A 16,377-nucleotide genomic window follows, 5' to 3' on the forward strand; every position below is an offset into this window, starting at 1 on the left:
GGCATAACATGGACTAAGGAAAATAGATGGAAAAAAGTTCTAGAGAAGAATCACCTTTCTTGATCAAAGCTTAGACTTGGATACCTTTTTTCTGTTCTCTGCTTAGATCTGAGGACTAATATCCCCGTTGCCAAAACTTTCCGCAATTCCGAGGGAAACATAACAAACCAGAACAAATCAGTATTCTTTGGTCCCATGCATGTAATTTGCACCGGATACATTGTAGGAACAAACTGATTTCAAGAACGGACAAACTTTAAATTGTTCTTTCTACGCATATACTTTACCTGTCTTTCTACTACGTCAGTCTCATATTTAAAGACTTGTTCCCTTAAATCAGTACACTTGGCATTTAAATCCTTGTTTCACTCTTCTGTTAGATAAACTTGCTTTTCTGTATCAGCTCTAAGTTTGTTGAAAATGTCATTAAAACGGTCCTGCCCATAATCCACTATTTTTTCTTTCATGATCCTCTTGTTCTGCATCTCTTCCCATTGCTGATGGAGTAAAAAGGTTTTCACTCTGGAGCTGGGCCAATCGCTCCTGCAAGGACTCCTGTTTTATTACAGGTTCGCTTACTGGATCTTTCTCAAGTTGTCGAGCATGATCACATTCCTGTGCCCGACACTGGCCTTGACTTAATTCTTTTTTGTCATTTCTAAAAGCAAAGCTTTTTCTCTGAGCATTTGCTTCAACTGGTGAAGCTCATTTTCTAGCCTGTTAGCTTTGCTTTTAGCTTTACACAGCTGCAGAGACAAGCTCTTGTTGGTTTCTTGCACGTCAGAGAGGTCACGATGGAGCTCGACTTGCAAGCAAAGGCATTCATCACGTTCTCTGGGAAATCTTCGTTCAGCATTGCTTTTTGATGACAAATGAAGTTCAAGTTCTTGAACTGCAGCGTTCAGGGAGGAACGAAATGATTCAATTTCTGTCTCTAGTCTGTCTTTGCTTTTGTTTGTCTGCTCAAGTTTGGAAGTCAGCACTGCAGATTCTGTCTTTACTAAGTCCAGCTCCGCGTTGAACTGAAAAAACATTTGTCTTAATGCTTCCTTGTTCAGTTTAAGTTCCTTTTTGAGAGCTTCATTTTTTTCTTTCAAGGTCTCATTTTCCTTTAAATATTTTCCTTGTTCCTCCTGGTGCCTAAGTCTTACTTGAGTGAGTTCTAGCCTTAGCACAGCAATCTCATCTTGTAGTAACTGATTCTTGTACAACAGATCCTGTTCTCTATCAGTGCTGGATTCCTGAATGACAGGGAAAATGAATAAAGAGCCAATTGGGAAATGAATCTACAAAAAACCTGCAGCAATAAACTGCATTTTAACATTTCTAGTACTGAAGCATGACTTCAAAGATGAAGTTTCAGGCAATAAGCTACTCTGTGAACCCATGCACATGTACAATGTACGTACACAACGGAAGTGCAACATATCCTTAAAACCTAAATGAACATCCCAAATACACAGTTTCGTTTTTTTCCCCCCTTAAACCAGCAACCAAAGCTTTTAAAATGACAGCGCTTTCTTGTATGTGCATGCCTTTATAATACTGCCTTTAAGGTTGAATTAGTTGTGCTACAGATCTGGTAAAAACAAGGCTAGAAAGGGTAATTTCCTTCTCAAATGTCTTCTGAACACTTATCCTTTTGTATTACTGAAAGTTAGCTATAAGACTCAATCACCCCCGGAATGCAATAGTCCTGTATATTTCCTCTTTATTGTATGTATAACTTTTTTCCACTTAAACACATTCACCCTACATTTATTGGGCAGCACAGCCAAGAACAAAAAGGCTTCCAGGCACTGCACATTCTTTAGGAAATTCAGTAAACTCTTTTCAAGATCTTTTTTAATACAGTGTTTATGATTGCTTTTTCTCCTCCAGTTACTCTGACTCTTACAGAGAGTTGAATTCATTGCTGATAGTCGATCATAAAATTTTAGTTATGTGGAGGTGGCAAAGAAAGGCATACTTGAAGTAAGTTCAATAAGGGAATAACTAATTTAAAAAAAAAAAGCAATGGAAACACAAACACTGTCAAACAACTTTCTTCCTGGTCAACCTTGCCATAGGTAGCTAGGTGTTTCACTGCTAGAAAGCCTAAAAAGCGATGACAAAATGTCTATGAAATGGAAAATAACAGATAGGTTAAGAAACGGGGTAAATAGTGTCTTCTATTAGTTTCCTACTTGCACAAGTAATTCAGGTACATACAGGAGTGATGCTGCTTTCCAGAACTTTTAGACATAAGAGAAAACAAGAAAGGTATTTACCCAGGTAAGTTACACGGGTAAACAGTAAATAAACCATCAAGAAACAGAAAAAGCTATGTAAGATTTATTATGACTTTAAAACAAACATGGTGAAATTTGATTTATTAGAAAAAAAATCTGCTTACCTCTGATTTTTTTCCTATAGATCTTCTTGTCTCTTCTTCTAGTTCCGTTTGTCTCCCAAGGTGGTTGTTCAAAATTCCTTCTTGAAGGGCTCTGGCCCTCTTTTCCTGAGAGAGCTGTCTCTGTGTTTCATCACGTTCCTCTTCAGCCTACAGTAATACAATAAAACTGCTTGCATCTTAAGAAAAAACAGAGCTAGCAATACATCTTCCCATTCTCCCTTGCATACTTGAAAACATTTTTGATTCCCCACCGTTATGATAATCCACCTATAAATAAATAAATTTAAATTTTCTTAGGAAAATTTAAGAAGGCAAAATACAGGATGTTTTGTAGTAATTCAAAAAAAGGTCAGGCTTTGCCTGAAATACAAATGAAACCTAAATTTTGAAAAAGGAAAAAAGGAATAATAAACTGCAAAGCAAAAAAAAAAAGAACAACCCAATTGTGAACCAACTGTACTCTACTGTTCTCAAAATTTGACAATTGTTATCCAGCGCCTCTTCCGTGAACAAAGCGCCTCCTTCTCTAGGCATACCGGAATACAATTGAAAAGAAGCAGAAAATAAGACAAAGAGTTTAATTCATTATTTAATATACCTGTTTCAAGAGCTTTCTCAGTGTTCTTAACTCCATTTCTGAATTCCTAGACTGTAACTCAAGTTTCTGTTTCTCCTCCATCTCTTTACAATATTGATCTTCTTTCCTTCGGAGGTCTTCTCTCCTTTTCTCACACAGCACTTCTACTCTGAGCCTCTTTTCTTCTTCTTGTTTCAAAGAACATCTGGGATTTAACGGAGTATTTGAGAAACAAAAGCACTGATATAAAAGTAGATATTCCACATGATGGAGTTGCAGAGACAACTCAAACCATAAAAAATGTTAAACGTTTTCAGAGTTCATATTTTTACTGTACTTTTCAACTTTTTAAAGAATTCTAACTTCATTCCATTGTGCATGGTATCAGTTGTACAAGATACAGAAAAAAAACTTTGAGTGATTTATCAGTTATTTGTAAGTTTGTATAGGGAAACACACACCAGTGTGCACACTTCTATAATAAAATTAAAAAAAAACATCTTCATATTACAGCCATTTTGTTGAAAAAGGAGTTTGTTGTCTCATCAGATCAAAGCATCGCAAACTTTTACTATGGTTAGTATACATTTTCTTAGTATACTGAGCATTGCCTACACATTACGGATTCAGTGACCAGAAGCAACACTGGTGAATCAGCACGCCACTTATCTGTGGCAGACCCAACAATTTTTCAGCAAGCCTTCTGTAAGTCTAAAACAACTGCTGACCACAGGCAGAACAAGCAGCTTCTGTTTACTCCAGAAGGATGTCAGTGTTCAAAACCAGATTCAGAAATGCATGGGGTTTAAGCTGAATACGATTAAAAACAGTTTTAAACCTCAGTTGGATCTACCTCTGGGAGAAACTACAGCAATTCCATTTTGAAGCTGACTTACAAGGAAAGCCTTATGGAAGGTCAGCTTCTTTACCAACTGAAACAATCAGCAATAAGCACTGACATGGTAAAAAACGGTCCATGGTGTGCCCACGGTACCCAAACAAGCAAGCAGCTTTGTGTTTGATCATTATTTTGACTATTTTTTCCCATATACTCGCAACAGTGAACAAAAAAATAAATTAAAAAAAATCGTCAACGTAAGGGAAGAACTGCCAATTGAAAGCCTGCTTTAGAAATTCTGCAAAACAAGAATCAACCACCACTAAAATTACTTGAAAGACTGACAGAAGCATTTGTATTTGAATGGTGTATATTGCAAGGAAAAAGCTTTACATGTAATTTCTAGTGTAATTTCGCAAAAAGTTGCGAATTAAAAATAAATTTAACGCTGCTTGGAGAATTCACTTAGAATGAAAATACTACTTCTTTATACTTGACAGATGCTTGAGGATTTTGAACACCTGCTGAAGTCAAACCCAGGCCAAGCTGGGACCGGCCTCGTCTTCCTCATACTCCCCTCCCCCGCGCTGGGAGGCCCAACTCCCCCAGGCCCAGCTCCCGCAGCCTCCCCTCACAGGGCTGGTGCTCCTGCCCCCGCGCCAGCCCGGCATCTCCCTGCCGACCTCACACGGGCTGGGCAAGATCTCCTGGGCTGGGCGGCCAAAAACCGGACCCCGGGCTCGAGACACAGCTCAGCAAGCCCTGAGGAGGGGTGGGCACTCCCTGCCCCCAGTGCCCTGGCACTGCTGCCCCCCAGACAGCCCAGGCCGCTGTGGGCCGCCCCAGCTGCCAGCTCACGGTGGCTCCTGCTGAGCTCGCTCTCTGCCTGGGCCGCCTGGCCCTGCTGGGCCAGCTCCCCAGCCACGCCATCCCACCGGGGATCACCACGAGGAGATCTCCCCTCCCAGGCCAGGGCTCTGCAGTTGTCCTTGCTCAACTGCCTACGGTGCCTGCTGGCCACCCCTGTCGGACGTGATGTCAACAGCGATGAGAAACCTCACGCCTCCGGGTCTAGCTCAGGAGTGTGGGGAAAGGGGCAATCCCAAACTTGACCCTTCCAACAAACAAACAGGTAAGCAAACAAATGCTCTAAGCTCTGGTTTGACTTGCACTGGGTGGAGTTACCAGAAATCCTAGTATTATAGGCCAACTGAAGCTGCAAGGACAAAATGAAAAAAAAACAAACACCCAACCATCTCTCAAATCTCTCTTATAAATCTGATTTCCCCGTACACACTCTCTTGCTCTTTTCTTGCTAGAAAACAAAGTTAGAACAACATCCAGAAGACTGTACATGGAGCTGGTATCCGGACGTTTTTCCCCTCTCACATTATGTACTTCATAGCATAACTGGCCCACGGGATTCAAAAAACCCAAACCCAAAAGCCTGGAAACTTCTCATCCTGTTGCCTGCACCATCAGTGTCTTTCGGAACAAAACCACTACCAAGATAATACATTATCAGACCACAATTTACATACTTAAGGCTTTGGATATCCCTTTTCCATTCTGCTTCTTGGTGAGCCAACACGGATTTCAAATCTTGAGTCTTCTCCGCTCTGAACTGTGACTCCTCCCTTTCGTCTTCCAATTTCCTTACTTCTCTTGAGAGCGCTTTATACTGATTTTTCTGACGTTCTATTCTCCGTTCATATTCAAGAAGTATGTTTTGCATTTTCAACAAAGTAGCAGAACCTGTTTTGAGACAGAAAAGACACAAAGCTGCACAAATACTGCCCAATGTATAAGCTGTTCAGTGCTTTGCTGTATTAGGTGCAGGTGGCAGGTTAGTGGGAAGGTCCCTGTGAGAAGAAGCCAGGGGTCGCCCCGTGCTGTACATGGACGGTTTCAATGGACCCACCGCAGGGCACAGCTCAGCCTCTCAGCCGTGCTGGCAGCTCCTCAGGAAAAACAAATGTAGGAAAGGGCGAAACCACCACACGGGCAGAGAAGGGGAAAAGCATGTGAAAACCAGCCCTGCAAACGAACACCCAGGTCAGCGAAGGAGGAGGGAGAGGTGCTGCTCCAGGTGCCAGAGCAGAGATTCCCCTGCAGCCCCGGAGAGAACCATGCTGGAGCAGATACCCACAGCGCAGTGCTGCGGAGGACCCCATGCCAGAGCAGGCGGATCCTTCCCGAAGGACCTGCGACCCATGGAGGGCCCAGGCTGGAGGAGATTTTCCCCAAAGGACTGCAGCCTGGGGGAGGACTCACACTGGAGCAGGGAAAAGGGACGAGGAAGGAGCAGCAGAGAAACTGCTACGTCCCGACTGCCGACCGCAGCCTCCCCGCGCTGCCTGGGGAGGTGGCAGGGAAGGAGCGCGGCAGAGCTTGAGCAGGGGGGGTGCCGACGTGTCCTTCTCAGGTTTTGGGTCTTTGTTTCTCACTATCCAAATGTATTTTAATCGGTGGAGTCTGTTTTGCCAGTGACAGTCCCTGGGAAGTGACAGCCCTGCCTTCACACTGACCCACAAGCTTTTTCACCCCATTTTGTCAAGGACGGGCAGTGGCAGCACTGGGGGGGGAGTTTGGCCTTCGGCCAAGGTTAACACTTGCCTAATGAAATTTTAGCATAGTTTAAGAGCCCTAGTAAGTGATGCTTATGTTTATATAATGCCTTGTGCATATATGCAAGCATCTTATGACAGTTGAAATTTGTTATATATATGTACTTACTATTTTTAAGCAAAGCCATTATTTTGCTGTACTCTTTGTCATTAGCTGTTGAGGGGTGTGCTGGTTGTGGCTGGGATAGTGTTAATTTTCTTCGCAGTCGCTGGTACGGGGCCATGTTTTGCAGTTGTGCCGCAAACAGGGTTGGTAGCACGGGGATGTGTTCGTTACGGCCCAGCAGCGCTCACACAGAGCCAAGGCCTTTCCTGCTCCTCACCCCACCCCACCAGCGAGCAGGCTGGGGGTACGCAAGGAGCCGGGCCGGGACACGGCTGGGACAGCTGACCCCAGCTGACCCAAGGGATGTGCCATGCCATGCGGCATCATGCTCAGCATATAAAGCTGGGGGAGGACGAAGGAAGGGAGGGACATCCAGAGTGATGGCACTTTGTCTTCCCAAGTATTTGTTATGCGTGACGGAGCCCTGCTGTCCTGGAGGTGGCTGAACACCCGCCTGCCCATGGGACGTGCTGGATGAATTCCTTGCTTTGCTTTGCTTGCGTGCGTGGCTTTTGCTATTAACCTGTTTTCATGCCGACCCATGAGTTTTCTCACTTTTCCCTTTCCGATGCTCTCCCCCACCCCACTGGGGTGGAACAAGTGAGTGGCTGTGTGGTGCTTAGGTGTTTAGGTGTGGCTGGGCGTAAACCACATCAAGGGGATATAAAGAAGAAAAAGCTCTTGCTGACTTTTGATGACCGCATTAGAAGGAGCTGAACTGTACTTTGCAAGAAACTGCTTCTCCAGCTCTGACTAGACAGAGAACCAATGATAACGTAAGGCACATCGGCTGGTAATGCAGGCAACGTCTCAGGTCAGGTGACAGTTTCACAGCTTTTGAGGGGGATCTCTAGTCACAAAGAGATACTATATCAAAATATGAAATTAAAATACTTAGGAGCGCATACAAAGAAATCATGTTTTAAGGGGAACTTGTAACAGCTGAAGACAGAGACTTGAAAACATACCCATATGAACCACACCAAGCTCTTCCAACAGCAGCATAGTCTCCTTGTAGGTTGAAGCTTCCAACCGGACATCCTCTGAAGTTGGGTCAGATGAGTGAGTTAAACCAGGGCCATCAGTTACTTCCATTGGTATGCTGACCTACAAAAAATACAGTACTTTCTGTAATTCCACTGTCTAGTATTACAGACCATTACAAATGCATGAATGATTCATTCTCTCCTTCACAGCCCACAGATTTGTCTCAAATACAATAAAGCTGCATACCAGCAGCAATTTGTACATCTGGTTGATCACTACATAAACACTGCTCCCATCTACGTGATTAAAAGCTGATAGAGACTGTTTACCAAGAAACTAGTTTTACAGTACCTCGTTCCTTTCACTCCTGGGTGTTGCTGCAGGTCTAGAAAACAGAAATATATTTCAGTACTGAAATGCTTACTTTGCATTATGAATAATACCTACAGTAGCTTTGAAAACTTAATTGCAGAACTGAATTAAACTAAAATCTGGTATAGTAACTTTGCTAGATATAGTTCAAGACTGAAACAATTATTGTGTACTATTAATGTCTACTGGAAGGCTAATTTTTCCGCAAGATATTAAGCAAATAGTTGAAATAACTGTTCCCTAAACTTCACGCAAAGTGACAGAAATCTTACAGCTACAGACATGTAGCTGTACGGTTACGTGCATTCCCTGTTTAATACCAGGGGTTTAGCTCTCTTCAGTACCGAGAATCCTTCTCCTACAGGTCAAAGAACTGTAATTTTGGATTCTCTGGTGTCCTGGGTCTGGCTGGGATGCAGTTTATTTTCTTCACAGCAGCCCACACAGGGCTGTGTGTTAGACTTCTGACCAAAACAGTGTTGATAACACACCAGATTTTTAGCTAGGGCTGAACAGTGTCAACAACTTGCTCTTTCTCACTTTGCCACAACCCACACAAGTAAGTTCAGGGTGGGCAAGAAGTCGGGAGGGTACGCAGCTGCAAGAGAAAAGGTGGAGTGGGGAGCAGGGCAAAAAATCCTGAGATACCTGCCGTGAAAAAAACTGAGATACCTCACCCTTTTTAAACACATGAAATACTTCTATGCCTGTGCACACACACTCATGTAATGAATCAGAATTTGTGCACGTGACCTTATTGTTAACTTGGCCAGCATGTTCAAAAGCACTCTAAACAAAAGTGAACTGTTTGTCAACACAAAGCGCATCAGGTAGTCACAGGAAAGAACAAGAAAGAACAAGAAAGAACATCAGGCGGTCACATGAAAGAACAAGAATCTTCATATGCATCAGGTTTACAAAAAACCTAAACACACAACAAAAACCCAAACTTGCCTCTAGCTCTCAGGCCAATTTTTATCATTAAGTAAGTTTTATTTTCAACATTCCTTACATGCATACCTTCCTTCATCCTCAGATGTTTCACTGGAAGTGCTCTCATCCGGTACTTGACCATGATTGCCACTGGAAGAGCTCATCTGCTGATGAGCCCTCTGCTTTGAAGGCTGTCTTTTACCTTTCTTTGCAACTTTGGCATTCAGGGCAATTTTACTGCATTACACAGAAAGAAAGAAAGAAATCACCAAGTTACTAGGTTTATAAAAAATATTTCTGTGAAACAGACATTAAGATGATGTCCAGAAACAACTGAGACAAAAAATATCTATGATAAAATCACAGACTTGACTGTAAAGATCATGGAATACGCCCAAGTATTTAAAACCCTTCCCCTAGGAGTGCGGGGGACACGTGGAATCTGAGCTAGATCCAGGTTAAGCTGGACTATACCCAATAGCCACGTTACAGAAAGCACCTAGAGCAGAGATTCCTTTGAAGGACAGACAGAAAAAGCTCCTGCTTAGGTCTGCATAAAAATACGTGTGCCTTCTTTAGACTTTTGAGATTGGTTTGGTAATATCATCTTTTCCCCTCTCCTGACAAAGGGCATATTAACTTAATGAAAAGGAAAACACCAACTGCACGGAGATCACTAAAATCACCTAGAAAAGGGAGTAGTAGCAAACCCCAAGTTCCTACTTTTCTTTTCTAGGTGGCCATTTCCTACAAAAATAACTGCTTTTTCCAGTCTTCAGTTCTGGTTTTGAAGATGCATTTTACCTCAGTGTTGACATGGAAATCACAGGAATTTAGGTGGGGGTTTTCTTTTGGTTTCCCCTTTTCTTTTTTTAGAGCAGGCAATAAATTTGAACCTCCATCGTGCGCTTCATTTTGTCAAAAAAGAATTTTTCTTCATTTTTTGAGAAGCAGTGGACTACTCACTATGGCTTTCACCACTGAGGAAACTACTTCAACTACCACAGTATCAGAAAACCTAAGACACTTACATAGTACTACAAATAAGAATTAGAGATTATTTCCTTAGCTTACCCTTTCATTGGCACTTTAATCAATTTTGAGCTCTCCCCAGATGAAAAACTTTTTGTCTTTTTCTTCTATCGTGTTTTCATTCTCCATTTTCAAACAGTCATTATTCCTTACAGTAATCTTTTGTTTCATTTGCCGATTAGTGATGTTAATTAATTTATCCACACATTTTTGTTTTGCCACGGTCTGCACTTTTGAACATCTTTGTTTGCTTTTTTCCTTCTTAACCTATAAAAACAAAGTTAAGCTTCACGTATTTCTAGAGGACAGAAACACCACATCCAAGATTGATTAATTCAGGGTTTACCCCTGAAATAATCTAAAAAGATATTTTTAATTCATAGAGAAGCATTTTCACAAAATTACACTACAAAGTGTATTATGCCATTGAAAGTACTTCGAATTCACTCATGATGCAAGACATAACAAAAATACAGCCCTTAGAAAGAAAACAATAGTGTATCTTAAAACAGGAACAAGGAAAAAGTGAAAACATTACTGATGGACAAAGCGTTAGGAGGACTGCACAATGTTCGTTGTAACACCACCAGAAAAAAATCAAGTGGAACTGCGAACAAGGAGAGGAAAGAAAAAAAGATCTCAAACCCACAAACACAACTGGTTTCACAGGAAAGAGGAATTTTAGTGAAAGGCAATGAAGACACACCATGCAGATACCACAGCACATGAATTAGTAGTCAAGACCCTGTTCAGAAGCTATTTTCATTCTTTGATTCAGAATCAGAACTGATAGAATTGTATGGATTTCTTTTTATGGCAATGAAGAGATAACTACTTGCACTGGAACCAAGTGCCACCTGCTGTTAAACTGGAACAATAATGCCTTCCGTTTTGCAAAAATGGGGAAAAAAGACAACTCTCCACTGCCCTCTTTCTTCACCAGTCACCTATTTCCATTAGAACAAACCCCAGTTTGTAGGAAGCATCTTCCCGTCGTGACCAATAGCTCAAGTGAACAGGAAATATTCTGCCTGGCTCCAGAAGGCTGCAGGTCTCCCCAGGCTCTTTTACACACGCTCCATCACTGCTATCGCTTCAGCAGCGGTTTTACCTCCCAACAGAGACCTCCTTAAAAACATGTTCTGACTTTCCTGAACAGTGGATTGTATCTCACAGTTTCATTGATTTGCACAGCAGAATCCTGCAGTTTCCGCTGAAGCTAACGAAGACTGTGTGCTTTCAAACCCAAGCACGTTCAGCACCTCCACCATAACTCTGAATTAGAGCTATTGCCTAAACCACTACATGCTGCACACGCTGCCCGTGCCAGCCCTGGCTAGCCCAGCCCTGTTTTACCGATTCATCCAGGCACTTGCATCAGTGCGTCTGACTTGGTGAATTTACACATGAGAAACCAGGCATTTCTGACCAACACCCATGCTCTTTAACCGCACCGGTTATTTTTAAATTAATGACACATTACTAATTAAAGTGACCAAGACAAGTCAGAATTACAGCTTGGTTGTAGTCAAAATCACATGCGCCGCAGATTTTCCCTGAATTTCTTCACAGCATCACCTATGATTGCTGTTGTCAAATACATGACTGCTTCTTTCTTTACCTGCAGAAAGCTTGGCACAACACGTACAATAGTGTACAACATACAGCTCCAGCTGACAGTCAGACCAGAATGACCTTCCTGCAGTGCAGACGGGCTGCATGTCTCCAGTAGCACCCACAGCCCCAGCCTGCACTGCTTTAGAGACAGCAAAGATCCGCGCTGATGAGAAACGCTCTCACGCACATGGCATTTCACCTTGTCCACGGATGTGAAACACGGGTTGCTTCGCGAAATTTAATTGTATGGTTTCGTTCCAAGGCAAAACAGACTGTCCAACAACTTTTGACTTACACTAAAAACCATAAACACCTTCCATATGAACGGATACATGCCAGGATATGTACGGCTGATGAATTTTTTCGCATGTTGCTGGGGAGCAATACCTGCACGTGTTCATCTTTTTGTCCACCTCTACTGGGATTCCTTCTAGCTGGGTACGTTGCATCTCAGGGTTGTATGGAGGGGATTACCTCCAAGCAGCGGGACAGATCACCCCTGTCGCTCCTAAACTGCCTCTGCTGAGCACCTCAGTGCCTCCCACAGTGGTGGCTTGCTCAGGAAGAGGTGGCCTGTGATGGCTCCTCTCCGGTGCACATGCCCACAGGACCACCGAGCAAAGGACTATCCCACACCATCTTTCCCCTCTCTGAGAAAGAAAGCACGTACGCATCTATGGCTGATCTCCCTTCTGAAGCAGTACAGCTCAGCTGAGACCTCAGACTGCTTTTCTGCAGCACCTGGGATTCTTACCAAAACTGTCTCCGTGGACTCTACCCGGACTCAGTTTTGTGCAGAGGAGGTGTTTACTGCCGCATGCGCAACAGCAATGGCAAGGGCAGGCAGCGCAGCGATCTCCTGTTACCGAACGTGCTGCTCTGGGACTCCCAAACAGGCGGTCAGTTATAGCCCTGGCAGAGTTCTCCAGCAAAGCCACCCCCGATTTGTACCCACCTCAGCTGTACAAACACGGTGTAAACAGACGCGCAGCGGCTCTTTACCTCCAGCACTGTATGTCCCTTTCCTTCCCATGTCACCACCACCTGCAAAAGCGCTCACGGAAATGAGCAAACCCCACCCGCCAGAAAGAGGCAGGGCTTTCAAAGGGAAGGAGGGTATTCAACGGAAGCTGCAGATGTGCCCTGCCTGGAGAAGGCACCACTGGCAACCCTTCCTCTGTGAGAGCTGGGGAGATGCAGAGGGGGAGGAAGGCAGGCGTCGGGGAGTAACTAGAAGCCCTGGTTTGCTACTGCTGCAGTAGCCCTGGCTGGGGGGACAATAGAGCTCGCCATGAAATGAGGATCAACCAAAATATTTCAGAGGCGCACAGCAGGGAGCACAAGCTGCTGGGCGTCAGCAAAGGGCTGTGCTCAGCTTTTCTGCGGCACGTTGTCACAGGCAAGGTGAACACGAAGCACAGGGAGGATCTGCAGTTCTACCTGCCTTGCAGGGGCTTGGCCTGAGCTCCCCCTTTGCAAACCAAGTCACCCTCCCGCCACACCGCACAATCTCTGCTTAATGTATGTCCCAGCAACTGGGGTACCACATGCAGAGAAATCTGAGAGGTCCCCCCTGGTCACAGCTCTAGTCATCACTGGTTCCAACAACTTCTGATGCTCAGGGTGTCCCCTGCGCCAGTGGTCCTCCCTCCAGGCGCCCCTCCTCCTCTCCATTTGCCCTGGAGTAGACAACTCAACATCACACCCATTCTGGGGAGATTTAAGCCCCAAAGAGCTCAGAACTGGCTGAAGCCAGCACAAAAGCCTATCTTCTCTCTGAGAGTTGCAATGTCCTTACACCCTCCCTGTCCTTCCCGTCTCGATCAGAAACCAAACAGGGGAAGCGGTGCACGCAGATACACAGAGAATACTGAATGGGACACACTGGCTCCTCTTCCAACTCCTTTATTGTCTCAAAGGTGTTTTCATTCTGTTGGAGGAAAAAAGAGAGAAATATGTAGAGTCCCCAGGTTTATCCCTGGTAAGCACTTTCACATGTTCATTTAGTAAAGCAGATTAGATTGATTCCTCAGATTTATTTTTTTTTGGGGGGGTGGGGTGGGAAGGCGGGGAGGGGGATTATAATGAACTCATTCAGTTTTTAAATCAGGCTTAGGAGCCATGACTCACTGGCTACGAATACATGTACACACATGCATGTACAGGACAGCACAGAATACTCTATTTACTCATATGCCTCTGAAAAGACTTTTTTTTTTCTATTATTTGTTGTTCTCGGCATCATTTATGGCTGGACTGCATGGACAAGATGGTTTTCTTAATTCTGTGAAAACACTTGCATCTATTGATGCCTGCACCTCTAAACATAGTGATATGGTCATACAGCCAAATCTGCAAAGCGGATTACTGTTCTTACACCATTCTGGGCATGGCAGGCATACCCATAGAAACACCCCTGATGGCCTAATGGTCATGCCTATTTACACATTTATTTCTGCTATTTCATCCTCTGTAAAGAACAAGTGCTCCTTTCCTCGACCTGTCTCAGAACAAACCTGAATACTTAAGGAATTAAAACAGATGAGTCGGCCAAAGGAAAATTTAAACAGACTTAATTTAACAATGCCAAGGTGTTATTACTAAAATGCAAGCACTTTGACAGCAGGTATCTTATGAGCGCTGTGCAAAGTGACACAGAAAAGCCTCAAGAAAAATCTACTAGAGTTTGGGTCAATACACTAAATCCCAGCACAATGGTTCAAGGGTAAGGGCACTTTAAAACAGAATGTGTCCCGAATCATGTTAGGAAGAAGACAAAGAACATATCCTGCTGGGAAGATCATTAACGATTAGGAAAACTCGAGCAGGCTACTATAAATTTGTCCCAGGTTAGAAAAGGCCAAGAATCTTTCAAAGGACACCACAAAAAAATAACATTTAAGACAAAAGGCAGTGTAGGAGCAAATGGAATTAAAAGGAGTCCTAGAAAGTAAATCTTTCAGTAATAAGCAAGCAAGGCTAATAACAGTCTAGGGCATAGAAAAGATTAGCTCAGCACCAGGATGCACAGCAGATAGGAGAGCAAATTAGTTCTGTCTTACCAAAATGTAAATGGGGGCCGGGGGGGGGGGGGGGGGGGCGGAATTCAGTACTTAGTGTTTCTCTTTATTTTTCCTGCATCTAATTTTTAACTGTTAAGAGAAATAACACTAAAACTTTATTTTTGCTAATGCCAGGCAACCAGAATCTGGAATTTAAATTAATCCTTCACACACTGCCATTTAGGGATCATTTCTACCAGATCCAACAAGGATACAAGGGATAGGACAAGAGGAAATGGCCTCAGGTTGCCCCAGGGGAGGTTTAGATTGGACATTAGGAAAAAATTCTTCATTGAAAGGGTTGTCAAGGACTGGAACCAGCTGCCCAGGGAAGTTTCAGGGTGGCCTCACCATCCCTGGAGGCATTTCAAAGATGTGTAGATGTGGTGCTCAGGGACACAGTTTAGTGATGGACTTGGCAGTGTTAGGTTAATGGCTGGACTCAATGATCTTAAAGGACTTTTCCAACCTAAATGATTCTATGATTCTATGCTGTTCAAAATGACCTACAGTCTTCCTTCAAAAAAGAGGGGCTATATTGCTGTTTCAATTGTACTGGTTATCGGGTAATCCAGCCTCATAGCACTCTTTAAATTAAAGTTTACAAGCACCGAGATATTCCCCAGTGACTGCACTTTAGCTAGTTTGATATTAAGCTATACATTTTTCTTAACGTGATTAGCAGCATACCTCAAGCTATGTTTGAACATATATTCTTAGGTGAATGGGAGATACTACCAGCTTTTCATTAGACAGAACATACGAGTATTTTAAAAAGCCAAACTCTAACAGAATACACAGCACAAGCATGTGTTTCTGCCAAGATATTTTCTATTAAGTAAATCAAATGCATATGTTCGTTCTCTCCCTCTTCTGTCCATGCTTAAAATCCAGGCAAATTTGCAGAAGAACAGCGCAAAGAGCAAGGTGTTAGAACTTAGAGAGAAGACCCACAACTTCTCTCGCACATGCTCTTCTGCTACCTGTAGCTACGTGCTTACCTTTGCACTCACATTTGTTACACAACACACTTTGGTGCCCGGGAATTTGATTGATTTAGATTCGCCCTGACAGAAGGAAACCTTTTTTTTTAACCGTTTGACCTTGTTTCACTTCTAACTGGAAGATCAGTCCTGCCAGGAAGGAGAGGTGAAACCTCACGACAGCTAGAGGGTGAATAATCTCTCTTCAAACTCTAAAACTCTGCGTATGAAGTTTCCTTTACAATTTGTACTCCACCGGGCTATTAAAAATGTACGAAAAGCACAGCAAGAAATCAAGCCGCCCGTCAGTACAGAAGGTGCCAGCAGCTCCTCCTCGTTTCGCGAAAATCCAGCCCTCACCCTGAGGCTGCGGGACCAAATCCTGCGCAGCTGGAAGCGGCAGCGAGCCCTGGCCCCGGGGAAGGGCAGCTCAGCACCCTGCAAGGACGAGGCGCATCGCTCCGCTCCCCGCCACCCCGGGATGCCACACAGCCCCGGCGCCGGGCAGCGGCGGCAGCACGGGCTCGCTGACGGTAACGGCGACCCTCCTGCCTCCCCCGAACGCGTAACGAGAGGCGAAAGCACCGTCCGGGCCGGCGGCCAAAGCACCTGGAGCCGCATCTCCCACCCCGGCAGGCCCGCCACCCGCCGGGCCGCCACCCCCCTCGCACCCAGACGGGGGGCGAGCCCCGGGAAGGGACATGTCGCACCGGGACGTCGCGCAGCCCCTCCGAGCGCCGAGCCCGGCAGCGACCGTCTCCTCGGGACCTGATGCTGCCGTCCAACGGCCGGATCCCATCGCCCGCCGCGCAACGGATCGAGCACCCGCACGGCCGAGGGACCAGCTA

The 16,377-nt window shown here is 44.4% G+C and overlaps 1 protein-coding gene across 1 annotated transcript; it reads right to left on the minus strand.

Moving 5' to 3' along the window:
- Positions 1–2,960: 2,960 nt before the first annotated feature.
- LOC130159634 (ankyrin repeat domain-containing protein 26-like) lies at positions 2,961–7,646 on the minus strand. The gene is made up of 3 exons (XM_056361449.1): positions 7,512–7,646; positions 5,352–5,565; positions 2,961–3,177 (listed from the first exon to the last, which is right to left on the minus strand). The coding sequence occupies exons 1-3, from the start codon at positions 7,636–7,638 to the stop codon at positions 2,985–2,987; spliced, it is 534 nt and encodes a 177-aa protein (XP_056217424.1). The 5' UTR covers positions 7,639–7,646; the 3' UTR covers positions 2,961–2,984.
- Positions 7,647–16,377: the final 8,731 nt, after the last annotated feature.

This window comes from Falco biarmicus, chromosome 16 (assembly GCF_023638135.1).
Source record: "Falco biarmicus isolate bFalBia1 chromosome 16, bFalBia1.pri, whole genome shotgun sequence".
In the NCBI taxonomy this organism is placed as follows: domain Eukaryota; kingdom Metazoa; phylum Chordata; class Aves; order Falconiformes; family Falconidae; genus Falco; species Falco biarmicus.